Source organism: Oncorhynchus keta, chromosome 19 (genome assembly GCF_023373465.1).
Source record: "Oncorhynchus keta strain PuntledgeMale-10-30-2019 chromosome 19, Oket_V2, whole genome shotgun sequence".
NCBI classification, from domain to species: domain Eukaryota; kingdom Metazoa; phylum Chordata; class Actinopteri; order Salmoniformes; family Salmonidae; genus Oncorhynchus; species Oncorhynchus keta.
The window spans coordinates 85,378,826-85,394,865 of record NC_068439.1 but is presented as its reverse complement, the minus strand read 5'-3'; the positions used below and the strand labels follow the sequence as shown (position 1 = coordinate 85,394,865).

The window sequence follows — 16,040 nt, the reverse complement described above, 5'->3', positions numbered from 1 at the left end:
CCAGCAGATACAGACACTGTCATTCCCAGCAGATACAGATACTGTCATTCCCAGCCGATACAGATACTGTCATTCCCAGCCGATACAGATACTGTCATTCCCAGCAGATACAGATACTGTCATTCCCAGATACAGATACTGTCATTCCCAGATACAGATACTGTCATTCCCAGCCAATACAGATAATGTCATTCCCAGCCAATACAGATATTGTCATTCCCAGATACAGACACTGTCATTACCAGCCGATACAGATAGTGTCATTCCCAGCCGATACAGATACTGTCATTCCCAGCAGATACAGGCACTGCCATTACCAGCCGATACAGATACTGTCATTCCCAGCCGATACAGATACTGTCATTCCCAGATACAGATACTGTCATTCCCATCAGATACAGATACTGTCATTCCCAGCAGATACAGATACTGTCATTCCCAGCCGATACAGATACTGTCATTCCCAGATACAGATACTGTCATTCCCAGATACAGATACTGTCATTCCCAGCAGATACAGATACTGTCATTCCCAGATACAGATACTGTCATTCCCAGATACAGATACTGTCATTCGCTGATACAGATACTGTCATTCCCAGCCAATACAGATACTGTCATTCCCAGCCGATACAGATAGTGTCATTCCCAGCCGATACAGATACTGTCATTCCCAGCAGATACAGACATTGTCATTCCCAGATACAGATACTGTGCCTATCGGCATGTAGTCTGGTAAAAATGTGGTTACCATGGTAAAAGTCAATGGTCATAACTTCCTGTCTGGTGGTTATGGGGTTACCATGGTAACACGTCAGAGTGGTCATGCCTTCCTGTCTGGTGGTTATGGGGTTACCATGGTAACATTTCAGAGTGGTCATGCCTTCCTGTGTGGTGGTAATGGGGTTACCATGGTAACATGTCAGAGTGGTCAGAACTTCCTGTTTTGGTTATAATGAGGTTACCATCTAATCATGAGTTTTGTACAGTTTATGAGGGGGAAGGTTAATAGTACAAGGGAGGGTTCTGTGCAGATATTTGTAATGTTGGGGAGGGGGTGTCTTTTTTAATGAGACCTCGAGTTGGACCAGCCCCCCACCTCGTAGTAAATATATATCTTTACCTTACCTTCGTAATATTGAGCTCAGACCCACTTTTTTTTCAAACATGGTCCTGTTTTATCAATCAGCTGTGCTGATCAATGGACAGTTCATGACCTCTGTCAAATTATTATGTCGCTTAAAGTTGTATTTTTATTCATGTTCGTAATGAAGATAGTGACGCAACAATGATACACATTTACACTAGGCCTAGATCAAAAAATACATAGAGCCTAATTTAATTTAACCCTTATTTAACTGGGCAAGTCAGTTAAGAACAAATCATTATTTACAATGACGGCCTAGGAACAGTGGGTTAACTGCCTGTTCAGGGCAGAACAACAGATTTTTACCTTGTCAGCTCGGTGATTCAATCTTGCAACCTTTCGGTTACTAGTCCAATGCTCTAACCACTAGGCTACCTGCTGGTTACTAGTCCCCCACTCTAACCACTAGGCTACCCTGCCGGGGTAGCAGGGGAAGGGGTAGCCACCCTGGCTATATACAGTATTAGAGTGTAGCCCAAACCGTTGGGACGCTACAGATAGAAGTTGGCAGAAGAGACTTCAGACGAGTCGTGTGAAGCTAGTGGGCGTCCTAGAGCATGTGTACGTGAGAGTCTTAATAGTAATAGTAAACTTAATAGTGTGGTCATAATATTGGCGGATGTGGGAGATTGAGACACAGCCCATGCAATATATATATATATCTCTAGCTTAAACAGATGGACTTTGATAGGGATTTTATTATGTTAATTAGATTTCCGCAGGGTTGCGGAAATTGTAGGCTAAGGGTTCATATTTAAAAAATGGCCACAGAGAAGTGGGGGTTAATTTGGGAACTGGTAATGGCTGCCTGGTATCCACATCCTGGGGAGTCTAACTAGCAGGCTGTTTTCTGTCCAGTTATGTAGACCACTACTCCCTGACTGTGCTCTGCCAATGCCCTCTACTCTTCCCTGTCCCCCTCTTCACTCGCTCTAATATATAATAATAATAATATATAATAATATATATAATAATATAATATAATAATAATATATGCCATTTAGCAGACGCTTTTATCCAAAGCGACTTTCAGTCATGTGTGCATACATTCTACGTATGGGTGGTCCCGGAATCAAACCCACTACCCTGGCGTTACAAGCGCCATGCTCTACCAACTGAGCTACAGAAGGACCACCTCTCACCCACCTCTCACCCATAAAACGTATCACCTCTTTATACTACAATCCATAAAGCCTTAAGAGCCGCCTAATCATTTCCAATAAGCACACACCATGTGTGCGCCAAGAGTGGGGTGTCAAAACTGTAAACCAAAGAGACCCAAGGCCGGTGACGGTATGCAGTACAAACCCTGTCATATTTAAATAGTCTGGCAAAGACAGAAATCTTTTGTCTCATAATGTTTTTGTTGTTCAGTACTGATTTGCACATTTATTTATCTTGCTTGGTAAAAAAAAAAAAAAAAGCCTAAAACTGTTGAAAACAGTCACATAGCTAGCAAGTTAGCAAGCATGGCATTTTCTTTTGACTGCCAAAAAGGTCACGCAAGTAAGCAATAATGTTGGTGTGTTTAACCTGGGTGCACCCCAACCCCTGGCCACTTGGTGTGTTTAACCTGGGTGCACCCCACCTCCCTGGCCACTTGGTGTGTTTAACCTGGGTGCACCCCAACCCCCTGGCCAGTTGGTGTGTTTAACCTGGGTGCACCCCAACCCCCTGGCCACTTGGTGTGTTTAACCTGGGTGCACCCCAACCCCCTGGCCACTTGGTGTGTTTAACCTGGGTGCACCCCACCTCCCTGGCCACTTGGTGTGTTTAACCTGGGTGCACCCCAACCCCTGGCCAGTTGGTGTGTTTAACCTGGGTGCACCCCAACCCCTGGCCACTTGGTGTGTTTAACCTGGGTGCACCCCAACCCCTGGCCACTTGGTGTGTTTAACCTGGGTGCACCCCACCTCCCTGGCCACTTGGTGTGTTTAACCTGGGTGCACCCCACCTCCCTGGCCACTTGGTGTGTTTAACCTGGGTGCACCCCAACCCCTGGCCACTTGGTGTGTTTAACCTGGGTGCACCCCAACCCCTGGCCACTTGGTGTGTTTAACCTGGGTGCACCCCAACCCCCTGGCCACTTGGTGTGTTTAACCTGGGTGCACCCCAACCCCCTGGCCAGTTTTACTTGTGGATGGCATCTTCAGATGTTCGGGAATTACTTTTAAAAGTAACATGTCACTGTATTAAAAGGAATGGAAGCTAATATGTAGGCAATCACATCACTTGTAATTGGCTACAATCCACCTTGCCCTCTGAATGAGAGAACTGCATGAATGAGAGCTGTACTGGCCTTTGAGATCAAATCAAATTTCATTAGTCACATGCGCCGAATACAACAGGTGTTGACCTCACAGTGATATGATTACTTATGAGCCCCAAACCAACAATGCAGTTTAAAAAAATACAGATAAGAATAAGAAATGAAAGTAACAAGTAAATAAAGAGCAGCAGTAAAATAACAATAGCGAGACTATATACAGGGAATACCGGTTAGTTGAGGTAATATGTACCTGTAGGTAGTTATTAAAGTGACTATGCATAGATAATAAACAGAGAGTAGCAGCAGTGTAAAAGAGGAGGGGGGCAATGCAAATAGTCTGGGTAGCCATTTGATTAGATATTCAGGAGTCTTATGGCTTGGGGGTAGACACTGTTTAGAAGCCTCTTGGACCTAGACTTAGTACTCCAGTACCGCTTGCCGTGCGATAGCAGAGAGAACAGTCTATGACTAGGGTGGCTGGAGTTTTTGATAATTTTTAGGGCCTTCCTCTGACACTGCCTGGGATAGAGGTCCTGGATGGCAGGAACCTTGACCCCAGTGATGTACTGGGCCGTATGCACTACCCTCTGTAGTGCCTTGCAGTCGGAGGCCAAGCAGTTGCCGCCATACCAGGCAGTGATGCAACCAGTCAGGATGCTCTCGATGGTGCAGCTGTATAAACTTTTGAGGATCTGAGGACCCATTCCAAATCTTTTTAGTTTCCTGAGGGGGAATAGGTTTTGTCGTACCCTCTTCACGACTGTCTTGTTGTGTTTGGACCATTCTAGTTTGTTGTTGATGTGGACACCAAGGAACTTGAAGCTCTCAACCTGCTCCTCTGCAGCTCCGTCAATGAGAATGGGGGCGTTCTCTGTCCTCTTTTCCCATGTCCACAATCATCTCCTTTGTCTTGATCCCGTTGAGGGAGAGTTTGTTTTCCTGGCACCACACGGCCAGGTCTCTGACCTCCTCCCTATAGGCTGTCTCGTCGTTGATCAGGCCTACCACTGTTGTGTCATCAGCAAAATGAATGATAGTGTTGGAGTCGTGCCTGGCTGTGCAGTCAATCCTTCGCGTCCGACTCGTTGGAAGAAAAAGGATTCATCAGTGAGTAATCGCTGTCCTGATAACTAGAAGCTCTTTCTGGTCATAAGACACGGTGGCAGAAACATTATGTACAAAATAAGTTACAAATAGATTGGTTACGGGATCGGTAGCTATCTCCTTCGGCACCATTCCATTTTGTTTTCTGCTCTTGCCAACGCTATTCCTTTCTCTCTGAGGGCTGGATGTGTTCCAGGGAGCCAGGGTAGACTGTGGAGAGGTCACCCAGAGAGAGGACACCATGGTAGGGCACAGACTATGGGCTAGATTCAATCTGTATTGTGGAAGATCTGACATATGAGCTGATATATGCAGCGCTATACTGTGAATGCAGTCTCCGCTAACACAGGAACATCGCCTTTAAACTTCTATCGCACTGCAGCGCAGCTATTCAGCACTACGGATTGAACCGAGCCCTGAATCTAGGCCTGTGTGTGAGTCATAGACGTACGGTGTGTGTCTGTCCACTCCTACAATAAGAGTCGACCAGTCTATTCCTTCTGGTTTTGAACCCATCTCTTTATTCAGCCTCGTAATAAAATGACAAACAATGCATGTCTATCACACAGGGCTGCCATGACAACCAGGGGCAGCTGTCAGTCACCACTAAGCCCTGCTCCCCATCACCATGACAGAGACTGTGGTGTTTTTAACACAGTGCAACATGTCAACAACCCCCAAAAACTCAAAGACAGCAGCTAAAACAATCATCCACATTCACCCATTAGTATCTGTGCTATAGTAGTGTGTTTTTGTTCATTCAAATAGTTTCATAATAAAAGCCTTCTCTGGGTAATAAATAGATTCACATTAACCACCTTGTTAACCTGTTCGCCACTCCATGTTGAGCCTAACTAACTCCACATTCAAAACAATACAACAATTTAACCCAGGGTGAATTCAGTGGCTAACACCCGCAGACTGTTGCAGACAGAAATGTAAGAAATAGAGCTGACATGATTCTGACATACAGTTGAGTCTGTTCTACTGTCATCCAGTTCTATCTGAATGTTTTGTAACGTTGCTCCCTGCTGAATAGCGACCCCTGCTTCCTGCTGGCCTCACCCAATCACCTTGCATGTAGGTTTCTGGATCCTTCTGATTGGTTTGTTTTGCTTCCATTGGTGCAAGCTTCTCCACCCTCCCTTATCCAATCCAGAGTTCGGCAGGAACGGAAAATAACCGCTAAAGAAATAAAATCATGCCGCCTGGTTAATCACTTCTTTACAACAGGCTGTTTCCCTGACGACAGAGTCCCTTGACAACATGGTGGTGCAGCTGAGCCCATATTATTAATGCAGGGACTGATGACTGATATGTGTATGGTAGGTAGATGCCGAACCCTAATGCTGAACTGGGCCAGTGAGTCAGTGGAGTGAGTCTCTTTCCAATCTGAGAGAAGCATGCGAGACTTGGTTCTGGGTTCAGAGATGATGGAGTTTGATGTGTGACCTGCATCTATAGGCAGAGGGCTCTATAGAGCCATACTTTGTGCTAACAACCTGACATCTCCTTTATACTAGCCATTAGCCTAGCACCCTGCTAACACCTCCCATACAGATTAACCAAAGATTTTTATAACTAACCCAAGATAGACCAGAGTCTGTCATTTCCAATGGGAGCAAATAAACCATAGTGGGCAGAGCCAACCACGAGCTAGTGCGATCCTATTGGCACATTCTAGCATTTATTTGCATATTTCCACTAGGGAACGCCTACTCTGAAGTGCGTGTGTGCAATAACTCAATTCACCCTTACACTTTTCTAAACAACACAATACTTTGAAACTTTCGTAAAGGATAAAGTCTACAAAACGCAGTACACTCTGCTTGTTACAGATTCTAGTTTGGGAAACAGAAAAACTGTAGAGGTCAAATGTTTCATTGATGAGAAAAATTTGCAGAATGTCAGCCAAAATCCTTCTCCCACTGCTGGCCACTGTGCTTCCTCTCATCACCATATTTGGTAGAGCTAGCCTAGCATCCTGCTAACAACACCCATACAGATGAACTGTTCAGAGCTAGATATTAGCCTAGCATCCTGCTAACAATGCCCATTCAGATGAACTGTTCAGAGCTAGCTATTAGCCTAGCATCCTGCTAACAATGCCCATTCAGAGGAGCTGTTCAGAGCTAGCTATTAGCCTAGCATCCTGCTAACAATGCCCATTCAGATGAACTGTCCGGAGCAGACATGTCTTGGGGGGTGGTTGCGAGAGGATGGGAGAAGAGAAGGGGAAGGAGATGAGAATCTTGAAGAGGTGATCCACGGAGGGAAGTGGTGCAGAGAAAGGAGGTGTGTAGTGGTGCAGAGAAAGGAGGTATGTAGTGGTGCAGAGAAAGGAGGTATGTAGTGGTGCAGAGAAAGGAGGTATGTAGTGGTGCAGAGAAAGGAGGTGTGTAGTGGTGCAGAGAAAGGAGGTGTGTAGTGGTGCAGAGAAAGGAGGTGTGTAGTGGTGCAGAGAAAGGAGGTGTGTAGTGGTGCAGAGAAAGGAGGTGGAGTGGTGCAGAGAAAGGAGGCGTGGAGTGGTGCAGAGAAAGGAGGCGTGGAGTGGTGCAGAGAAAGGAGGTGTGGTGGTGCAGTGGTGCAGAGAAGGAGGTGTGCAGTAGTGGTGCAGAGAAAGGAGGTATGTAGTGGTGCAGAGAGAAAGGAGGTGTGTAGTGGTGCAGAGAAAGGAGGTGTAGTGGTGCAGAGGTATGTAGTGGTGCAGAGAAAGGAGGTATGTAGTGGTGCAGAGAAAGGAGGTGTGTAGTGGTGCAGAGAAAGGAGGTGTGTAGTGGTGCAGAGAAAGGAGGTATGTAGTGGTGCAGAGAAAGGAGGTGTGTAGTGGTGCAGAGAAAGGAGGCGTGGAGTGGTGCAGAGAAAGGAGGTGTGTTTAGTATTCTTCTTGGTCTCCCTGTGGCGCCTCCTCCATGTCGTACTCTGGCGCCATGAAGCCATCCTAAAACACACACGCACACAGAGGTCAGACAGAGGTCAGGGGCTGGCTGGGGGTGTGTAAGTGTGTGTGTGCATGTAAAAAGTTGTGTGAATGGTGTGTGTGTGTGTAATTATTAATTTTTTTCACCTTTAGTGATCAGGTAAGTTGTCTGAGAAGGTATTCTCTTTCTCAACCTCGCCCTGGGGAAGAGTTACAGGGGAGAGGTGGAGAGGAGAGGGGGAGAGGAGGGGGAGGAGAGGGGAGAGGAGGGGGAGAGTTACAATGGAGAGGGGGAGTGGTACAGAAGAGAGGAGAGGAGAAGAGGGGGGAGAGTTGTAACCTAGCTGGTAAACTGGTAACCTAGCTGGTAACCTAGCTGGTAGCCTAGCTGGTAACCTAGCTGGTAACCTGGTAACCTAGCTGGTAACCTAGCTGGTAACCTGGTAGCCTAGCTGGTAACCTAGCTGGTAACCTGGTAGCCTAGCTGGTAACCTAGCTGGTAACCTAGCTGGTAACCTAGCGGGTAACCTAGCTGGTAGCCTAGCTGGTAACCTAGCTGGTAACCTAGCTGGTAACCTGGTAGCCTAGCTGGTAACCTAGCTGGTAACCTAGCTGGTATCCTAGCTGGTATCCTAGCTGGTAACCTGGTAGCCTAGCTGGTAACCTAGCTGGTAACCTAGCTGGTAACCTGGTAACCTAGCTGGTAGCCTAGCTGGTAACCTAGCTGGTAACATAGCTGGTAACATAGCTGGTAACCTGGTAGCCTAGCTGGTAACCTAGCTGGTAACCTAGCTGGTAACCTGGTAGCCTAGCTGGTAACCTAGCTGGTAACCTAGCTGGTAGCCTAGCTGGTAACCTAGCTGGTAACATAGCTGGTAACCTAGCTGGTAACCTGGTAGCCTAGCTGGTAACCTAGCTGGTAACCTAGCTGGTAACCTAGCTGGTAACCTAGCTGGTAGCCTAGCTGGTAACCTAGCTGGTAACCTAGCTGGTAACCTAGCTTCATACACTTATAGGGGAACTTGAGTGTTTTATAACTTGAGTCTATGGGCGAGTTATAATCCATGGAAAGCCGTTTAGACGACATTGATGGTGAGGAACCTTCTAACGTCATGTTGTAAAATACTGAACTTCACAACACTCATAAAAAAACAAACAAAACAAACAATTGTTAGTATGACTATTAAACAGTTTGTTCATATTTTATTAGCTTGATTAATTCTACCTCCTATTTTGAACATGACTTTTAGAAGCTTCTAGTTGATGGAGCAGCAGCTGCTCCTGTAGAACTGTGTGTAATCACAGGACACCGCCCTCTACTGTGGATGGCAATATACAACGCATTCAGAAGGTATTCAGACCCCTTCACTTTTGTTACATTACAGTCTTCTTCTAAAATACATGAAATACATGTTTTTTTCTCATCAATCTACACACAATACCCCATAATGATAATTTTTGCAAATGTATTAAAAATAAGAAACAGAAATACCTTATTTACATAGGTATTCAGACACTTTGCAATGAAACTCGAAATTGAGCTAAGGTGCATCCTGTTTCCGTTGATCATCCTTGAGATGTTTCTACAACTTGATTGGAGTCCACCTGATATAAATTAAATTGATTGACATGATATGGGCTCCCGAGAGGGCGCAGCGGTCTAAGGCACTGTATCTCAGTGCTAGAGGTGTCACTACAGACCCTGGTTCAGTGGTCTAAGGCACTGTATCTCAGTGCTAGAGGTGTCACTACAGACCCTGGTTCAGTGGTCTAAGGCACTGCATCTCAGTGCTAGAGGTGTCACTACAGACCCTGGTTCAGTGGTCTAAGGCACTGTATCTCAGTGCTAGAGGTGTCACTACAGACCCTGGTTCAGCGGTCTAAGGCACTGCATCTCAGTGCTAGAGCGTCACTACAGACCCCGGATCAGTGGTCTAAGGCACTGCATCTCAGTGCTAGAGGCGTCACTACAGACCCTGGTTCAGTGGTCTAAGGCACTGCATCTCAGTGCTAGAGGCGTCACTACAGACCCTGGTTCAGTGGTCTAAGGCACTGCATCTCAGTGCTTTACAGACCCTGGTTCAGTGGTCTAAGGCACTGCATCTCAGTGCTAGAGGCGTCACTACAGACCCTGGTTCAGTGGTCTAAGGCACTGTATCTCAGTGCTAGAGGTGTCACTACAGACCCTGGTTCAGTGGTCTAAGGCACTGCATCTCAGTCCTAGAGGCGTTATGGTTCAGTGGTCTAAGGCACTGCATCTCAGTGCTAGGCGTCAAACCCTGGTTTGATTCCAGGCTGTATTACAACCAGCCGTGATTGGGAGTCTGGGTTTGGCCAGGTTAGGCAGTCATTATAAATAAGAATTTGTACTTAACTGACTTGCCTAGTTAATTTAAGGTTAAATAAAAAAACAATTTTTGGGAAGGGAACACAACTGTCTATATAAGGTCCAACAGTTGTCAGAGAAAAAACCAAGCCATGAGGTCGAAGGAATTGTCCGTAGAGCTCCGAGACAGGATTGTGTCGAGGCACAGATCTGGGGAAGGGTACCAAAACATTTCTGCAGCATTGAAGGTCCCCAAGAACACAGTGGCCTCCATCATTCTTAAATAGAAGAAGTTTGGAACCACCAAGACTCTTCCCAGAGCTGGCCACCTGGCCAAACTGAGCAATCGGGGGAGAAGGTCCTTGGTCAGGGAGGTGGCCAAGAACCCAATGGTCACTCTGACAGAGCTCCAGAGTTCCTCTGTGGAGATGGGAGAACCTTCCAGAAGGATAACCATCTCTGCAGCACTCCACCAATCAGGCCTTTATGGTAGAGTGGCCAAAAAGAAGCCACTCCTCAGTAAAAGGCACATGACAGCCCGCATGACAGTTTGCCAAAAGGCACCTAAAGGACTCTCAGAACATGAGAAACAAGTTTCTCTGGAATGATGAAACCAAGATGGAACTCTTTGGCCTATATGACAAGCGTCACATCTGGAGGAAACCTGGCACCATCCCTACGGTGAAGCATGGTGGTGGCAGCATCATGCTGTGGGGATGTTTTTCAGCGGCAGGGACTGGGAGACTAGTCAGGATCGAGGGAGAGATGAATGGAGCAAAGTAGAGATCCTGATGAAAACCTGCTCCAGAGGGCTCAGGACCTCAGACTGGGGCGAAGGTTCACCTTCCAACAAGACAACGACACAAAGCACACAGCCAAGACAACGCACAAGTGGATTCGGGACTCTGAATGATGTCCTTGAATGACCAAGCCAGAGCCCGGACTTGAACCCGATTTAACATCTCTAGAGATATCTGAAAGTAGCTGTGCAGCGATACTCATCTAACCTGACAGAGCTTGAGAGGATCTGCAGAGAAGCATGGGAGGAACTCCCCAAATACAGGTGTGCCAGGTTTGTAGCGTCAAACCCAAGAAGACTCAAGGCTGTGATCGCTGTCAAAAGGTGCTTCAACAAAGTACTGAGTAAAAGGTCTGAATACTAATGTGAATGTGATATTTCAGTTTTACATTTCTTCTAAGTTGCCAAAATGTCTAAACACCTGTTTATGCTCTGTCATTATGGGTTATTATTATGTCATTAAGGGGTATTGTGATGTCATTAAGGGGTATTGTGATGTCATTATAGGGTATTGTGATGTCATTATGGGGTATTGTGATGTCATTATGGGGTATTGTGATGTCATTATGTGTGTAGATCGATGAGGGGAAAAAACAATCCTATACATTTTAGAATAAGGCTGTGATGTAACAAAATGGTGAAAAAGTCGAGAGGTACTTTTTCTGAATACTTTCCGAATGCCATGCTGTATATAGTGTGTGTTTCAACATGCACAAGTACAGTACCAGTCAAAAGTTTGACCTCATTCAGGGTTTTTCTTTATTTTTTACCATTTTCTACATTGTTGAATAATAGTGAAGACATCAAAATTGTCACGCAGCTGTCATCAAATCAAAGGGGTGGCTACTAAATATATTTAGATTTGTTTAACACTTATTTGGTTATTACATGATTCCATATATGTAGAAAATGGTAAAAATTAAGAAAAACCCTTTATTCGGTGTGTGTGTGTGTCTGTTTTATCCAGTGTGTGTGTTTTATCCAGTGTGTGTGTGTGTGTGTGTGTGTGTGTGTGTGTGTGTGTTTTTATCTAGTGTGTGTGTGTGTGTTTTTATTCTGTGTGTGTGTGTGTGTGTCTGTTTTATCCAGTGTGTGTGTGTTTTATTCAGTGTGTCTGTGTGTGTGTGTGTTGTGTGTTTCAGTGTGTGTGTGTTTTATCCAGTGTGTGTGTGTGTGTGTGTGTGTGTGTTTTTTATCAGTGTGTGTGTGTTTTTTATTCAGTGTGTGTGTGTTTTATTCAGTGTGTGTGTCTGTTTTATTCAGTGTGTGTGTGTGTGTGTGTGTCTTTTATCCAGTGTGTGTGTGTGTTTATTCAGTGTGTGTGTTTTATTCAGTGTGTGTGTGTGTTGTGTTTTATTCAGTGTGTCTGTTTTATTCAGTGTGTGTGTGTGTGTGTGTGTCTGATTTATCCAGTGTGTGTGTGTTTTATTCAGTGTGTGTGTTTTTTATTCAGTGTGTGTGTGTGTGTGTGTTTTATTCAGTGTGTGTGTTTTATTCAGTGTGTGTGTGTTTTATTCAGTGTGTGTGTGTTTTATTCAGTGTGTGTGTTTTTATTCAGTGTGTGTGTGTTTTTATTCAGTGTGTGTGTTTTATTCAGTGTGTGTGTGTGTTGTTTTATTCAGTTTATTCAGTGTGTGTGTTTTTATTCAGTGTGTGTGTGTGTTGTTTGTTTTATTCAGTGTGTGTGTTTTTATTCAGTGTTTGTGTGTGTGTTGTTTTATTCAGTGTGTGTGTTTTATTTTGTCCAGTGTGTGTGTGTTATGTGTGTGTGTGTGTGTGTGTGTTTATTCAGTGTGTGTTTTATTCAGTGTGTGTGTGTGTGTGTGTGTGTGTTTATTCAGTGTGTGTGTTTTATTCAGTGTGTGTGTGTGTGTGTGTGTGTGTGTGTTTTATTCAGTGTGTGTGTGTTTGTGTGTCCAGTGTGTGTGTGTGTGTGTGTGTTTTATTCAGTGTGTGTGTTTTATCCAGTGTGTGTGTGTTTGTTTTTCAGTGTGTGTGTGTGTGTGTGTGTGTGTTTATTCAGTGTGTGTGTGTGTTTTATTCAGTGTGTGTGTGTGTGTTTATTCAGTGTGTTTATCCAGTGTGTGTGTGTTTTTTTATTCAGTGTGTGTGTGTGTGTTTTATTCAGTGTGTGTGTGTGTTTTATTCAGTGTGTGTGTTTTATTCAGTGTGTGTTTTATTCAGTGTGTGTGTTTTATTCCTGTGTGTGTGTTTATTCAGTGTGTGTGTGTGTGTTTTATTCAGTGTGTGTGTGTGTTGTGTGTGTGTGTGTGTGTGTGTTATTCAGTGTGTGTGTGTGTGTGTGTGTGTTTTATTCAGTGTGTGTGTGTGTGTGTGTGTGTGTGTGTGTGTGTGTGTGTGTGTGTGTGTTTTTATTCAGTGTGTGTGTGTGTGTGTGTGTGTTTTTATTCAGTGTGTGTGTTTTATTCAGTGTGTGTGTGTGTGTGTGTGTGTGTGTGTGTGTGTGTGTGTGTGTGTGTGTCTTATTCAGTGTGTGTGTGTGTGTGTGTGTGTGTTTTATCCAGTGTGTGTGTGTGTGTTTTATTCAGTGTGTGTGTCCTACCTCAGTAGCGTACAGTATATCCATGATCTTGGAGAGTGTTGGGCTGGCGTTGGTCTCATTCTCCTGACAGATCAACTCGATGTCTCTCAGCTTACTGAAGTAGAAATCTCTCTCTTTCTCCAGACCATCCACCGTCAGCTTCAGATCCAACATCTACACACACACACACACACACACACACACACACACACACACACACACACACACACGAAGAGGTAGAGAGAGAGAAGGGGGAGGCAGAGGTAAGAGCACCTAATAAGAGCACCTCCTCCCAGCTGCCCACTGCTCTGAGGATAGGAAACACTGTCACCACCGATAAATCCGCTATAATTGAGAATTTCAAAAATATTTTTCGGCTGGCCATGCTTTCCACCTGGCTACCCCTACTCACCCGGCACCCCCCACAGCAAACCCCAAGCCTCCCCCAGTTGTCCTTCACCCAAATCCAGATAGCTGATGTTCTGAAAGAACTGCAAAATCTGGACCACTACAAATCAGCCGGGCTAGACAATCTGGACCCTTTCTTTCTAAAACTATAATTCAACTAAAATTATCTCCCGAAAATGTTGCAACCCCTATTTCTAGCCTGTTCAACCTCTTTTTTGTATCGTCTGAGATCCCAATAATTGGAAAGCAGCAGGAGTACCTCTCTCTCCGCTATGCAATCTGGTTTCAGAGCTGGTCATGGGTGCACCTCAGCCACGCTCAAGGTCCTAAACGATATCATAACCACCATCGATAAAGACAGTACTGTGCAGCCGTCTTCATTGACCTGGCCAAGGCTTTCGACTCTGTCAATCACCACATCCTCATCGGCAGACTCAACAGCCTTGGTTTCTCAAATGATTGCCTCGCCTGGTTCACCAACTACTTCTCAGATAGGTTCAGTGTGTCAAATCAGAGGGCCTGTTGTCGGGCCTCTGGCAGTCTCTATGGGGTGCCACAGGGGTTCAATTCTTGGGCCAACTCTTCTCTGTATACATCAATGATGTCGCTCTTGCTCCTGGTGAGTCTCTGATCCACCTCTACGCAGACGACACCATTCTTTATACATCTGGCCCTTCTTTGGCACTGGCAAACAAAACCTCCAGACGAGCTTCAATGCCATACAACTCTCCTTCCGTGGCCTCCAACTGCTCTTAAATACAAGTAAAACTAAATGCATGCTCTTCAACCGATCACTACCTGCACCTGCCCAACATCACTACTCTGGACGGTTCTGACTATGTGGAAAACTACAAATACCTAGGTGTCTGGTTAGACTGTAAACTCTCCATCCAGACTCACATTAAGCATATCCAATCCAAAATTTTATCGAGAATTGGCTTCCTATTTCACAACAAAGCATACTTCATCATGCTGCCAAACATACCCTCGGAAAACTGACCATCCTACCCATCCTCGACTACGGCGATGTCATTTACGAAATAGTCTCCAACTCTACTCAGCAATTTGGATGCAGTCTATCACAGTGCCATCCGTTTTGTCACCAAAGCCCCATATACTACCCACCACTACGACCTGTATGCACTCGTTGGCTGGCCCTCGGTTCATACTGGAAGTCGCCAAACCCACTGGCTCTAGGTCATCTATAAGTCTTTGCTAGGTAAAGTACCCGCCTTATCTCAGCTCACTGGTCACCATAGCAGCACCCACTCGTAGCACGGGCTCCAGCAGGTATATCTGGTCACCCCTGTGCCAATTCACCCTTTTGGCCGCCTTTCCTTCCAGTTCTCTGCTAACAATGACTGGAACGAATTCAAAATAATCACTGAAACGTGAGACTCATATCTCCCTCACTAGCTTTAAGCACCAGCTGTCAGAGCAGCTCACAGACCACACTGCTCCTGTGCATAGCCCATCTACCTACCTCATCCCCAAACTGTATTTATTTATTTATCTTGCTCTTTGCACCCCAGTATCTCTACTTGCACAATCATCTTCTGCACATCTACCATTCCAGTGTAATTGCTAGAAATTGTAATTACTTCACCACCATGGCTATTTATTGCCTTAACTCCCTTATCTTAACTCATTTTGCACTCACTGTATATATTTTTTATACTGTATGTTTGTTATTCCATGTGTAACTCTGTGTTGTTGTTTGTGTCGCACTGCTTTGCTTTATCTTGGCCAGGTTGCAGTTGTAAATGAGAACTTGTTCTCAACTGGCCTACCTGGTTAAATAAAGGTGTTCTCAACTGGCCTACCTGGTTAAATAAAGGTGTTCTCAACTGGCCTACCTGGTTAAATAAAGGTGTTCTCAACTGGCCTACCTGGTTAAATAAAGGTGTTCTCAACTGGCCTACCTGGTTAAATAAAGGTGTTCTCAACTGGCCTACCTGGTTAAATAAAGGTGTTCTCAACTGGCCTACCTGGTTAAATAAAGGTGTTCTCAACTGGCCTACCTGGTTAAATAAAGGTGTTCTCAACTGGCCTACCTGGTTAAATAAAGGTGTTCTCAACTGGCCTACCTGGTTAAATAAAGGTGTTCTCAACTGGCCTACCTGGTTAAATAAAGGTGAAATAAAATAAATATATAATAAAAGAGGAAGCTGAGTGAGTGTGTATGAGTGTGTGTGTGTGTGTGTGTGTGTGTGTGTGTGTGTGTGTGTGTGTGTGTGTGTGTGTGTGTGTGTACCTGCTGGTTCAGTTCTAGGATCTCAGCGTCTGATGGTCTGGTTGCTCTAGTGGGCATCGCCCTGCGGATGGAGGCAGAGTTTATCTGCCTGGAGGGGGCTGTCTTGGTCACTGTGGGAGATGTCCTCTGGGGGCCTGGAAACACAGCCAATCAGAACCAAGCCTCTCAGCAGCACCCAATCAACAGCTAGCAACATTACTGCTAGGACATTGAGCAGGAAACCAGATTCATTGACCCTGATTACAATTGGGGGACGTCTGTTACACTGTTA

The 16,040-nt window shown here is 45.1% G+C and overlaps 1 protein-coding gene and 1 long non-coding RNA gene across 55 annotated transcripts in view; one reads left to right on the top strand and one right to left on the bottom strand.

Moving 5' to 3' along the window:
* The first annotated feature begins 6,705 nt into the window (after positions 1-6,705).
* LOC127909577 (uncharacterized) overlaps positions 6,706-16,040 on the top strand; it is a 34,621-nt gene continuing 25,286 nt past the window's right edge. For 12 of the 50 annotated variants that reach the window (XR_008071977.1, XR_008071979.1, XR_008072024.1 and 9 more), the window contains exons 1-3: positions 6,741-6,890; positions 6,941-7,015; positions 7,215-7,389. This is a non-coding gene — a long non-coding RNA (uncharacterized LOC127909577). The other 38 variants (XR_008071989.1, XR_008071975.1, XR_008071985.1 and 35 more) reach the window with 28 other exon arrangements.
* LOC118375663 (microtubule-associated protein RP/EB family member 3-like) overlaps positions 7,327-16,040 on the bottom strand; it is a 95,271-nt gene continuing 86,557 nt past the window's right edge. For all 5 annotated transcript variants that reach the window (XM_052471683.1, XM_052471685.1, XM_052471684.1 and 2 more), the window contains 4 exons: positions 15,770-15,903; positions 13,129-13,281; positions 7,588-7,640; positions 7,327-7,461 (listed from right to left, as the gene is read on the bottom strand). In XM_052471683.1, the coding sequence (XP_052327643.1) occupies positions 7,590-7,640; positions 13,129-13,281; positions 15,770-15,903 (338 nt within the window). In that variant the 3' untranslated portion in view covers positions 7,327-7,461; positions 7,588-7,589. The remainder of the gene's footprint in view (positions 7,462-7,587; positions 7,641-13,128; positions 13,282-15,769; positions 15,904-16,040) is intronic.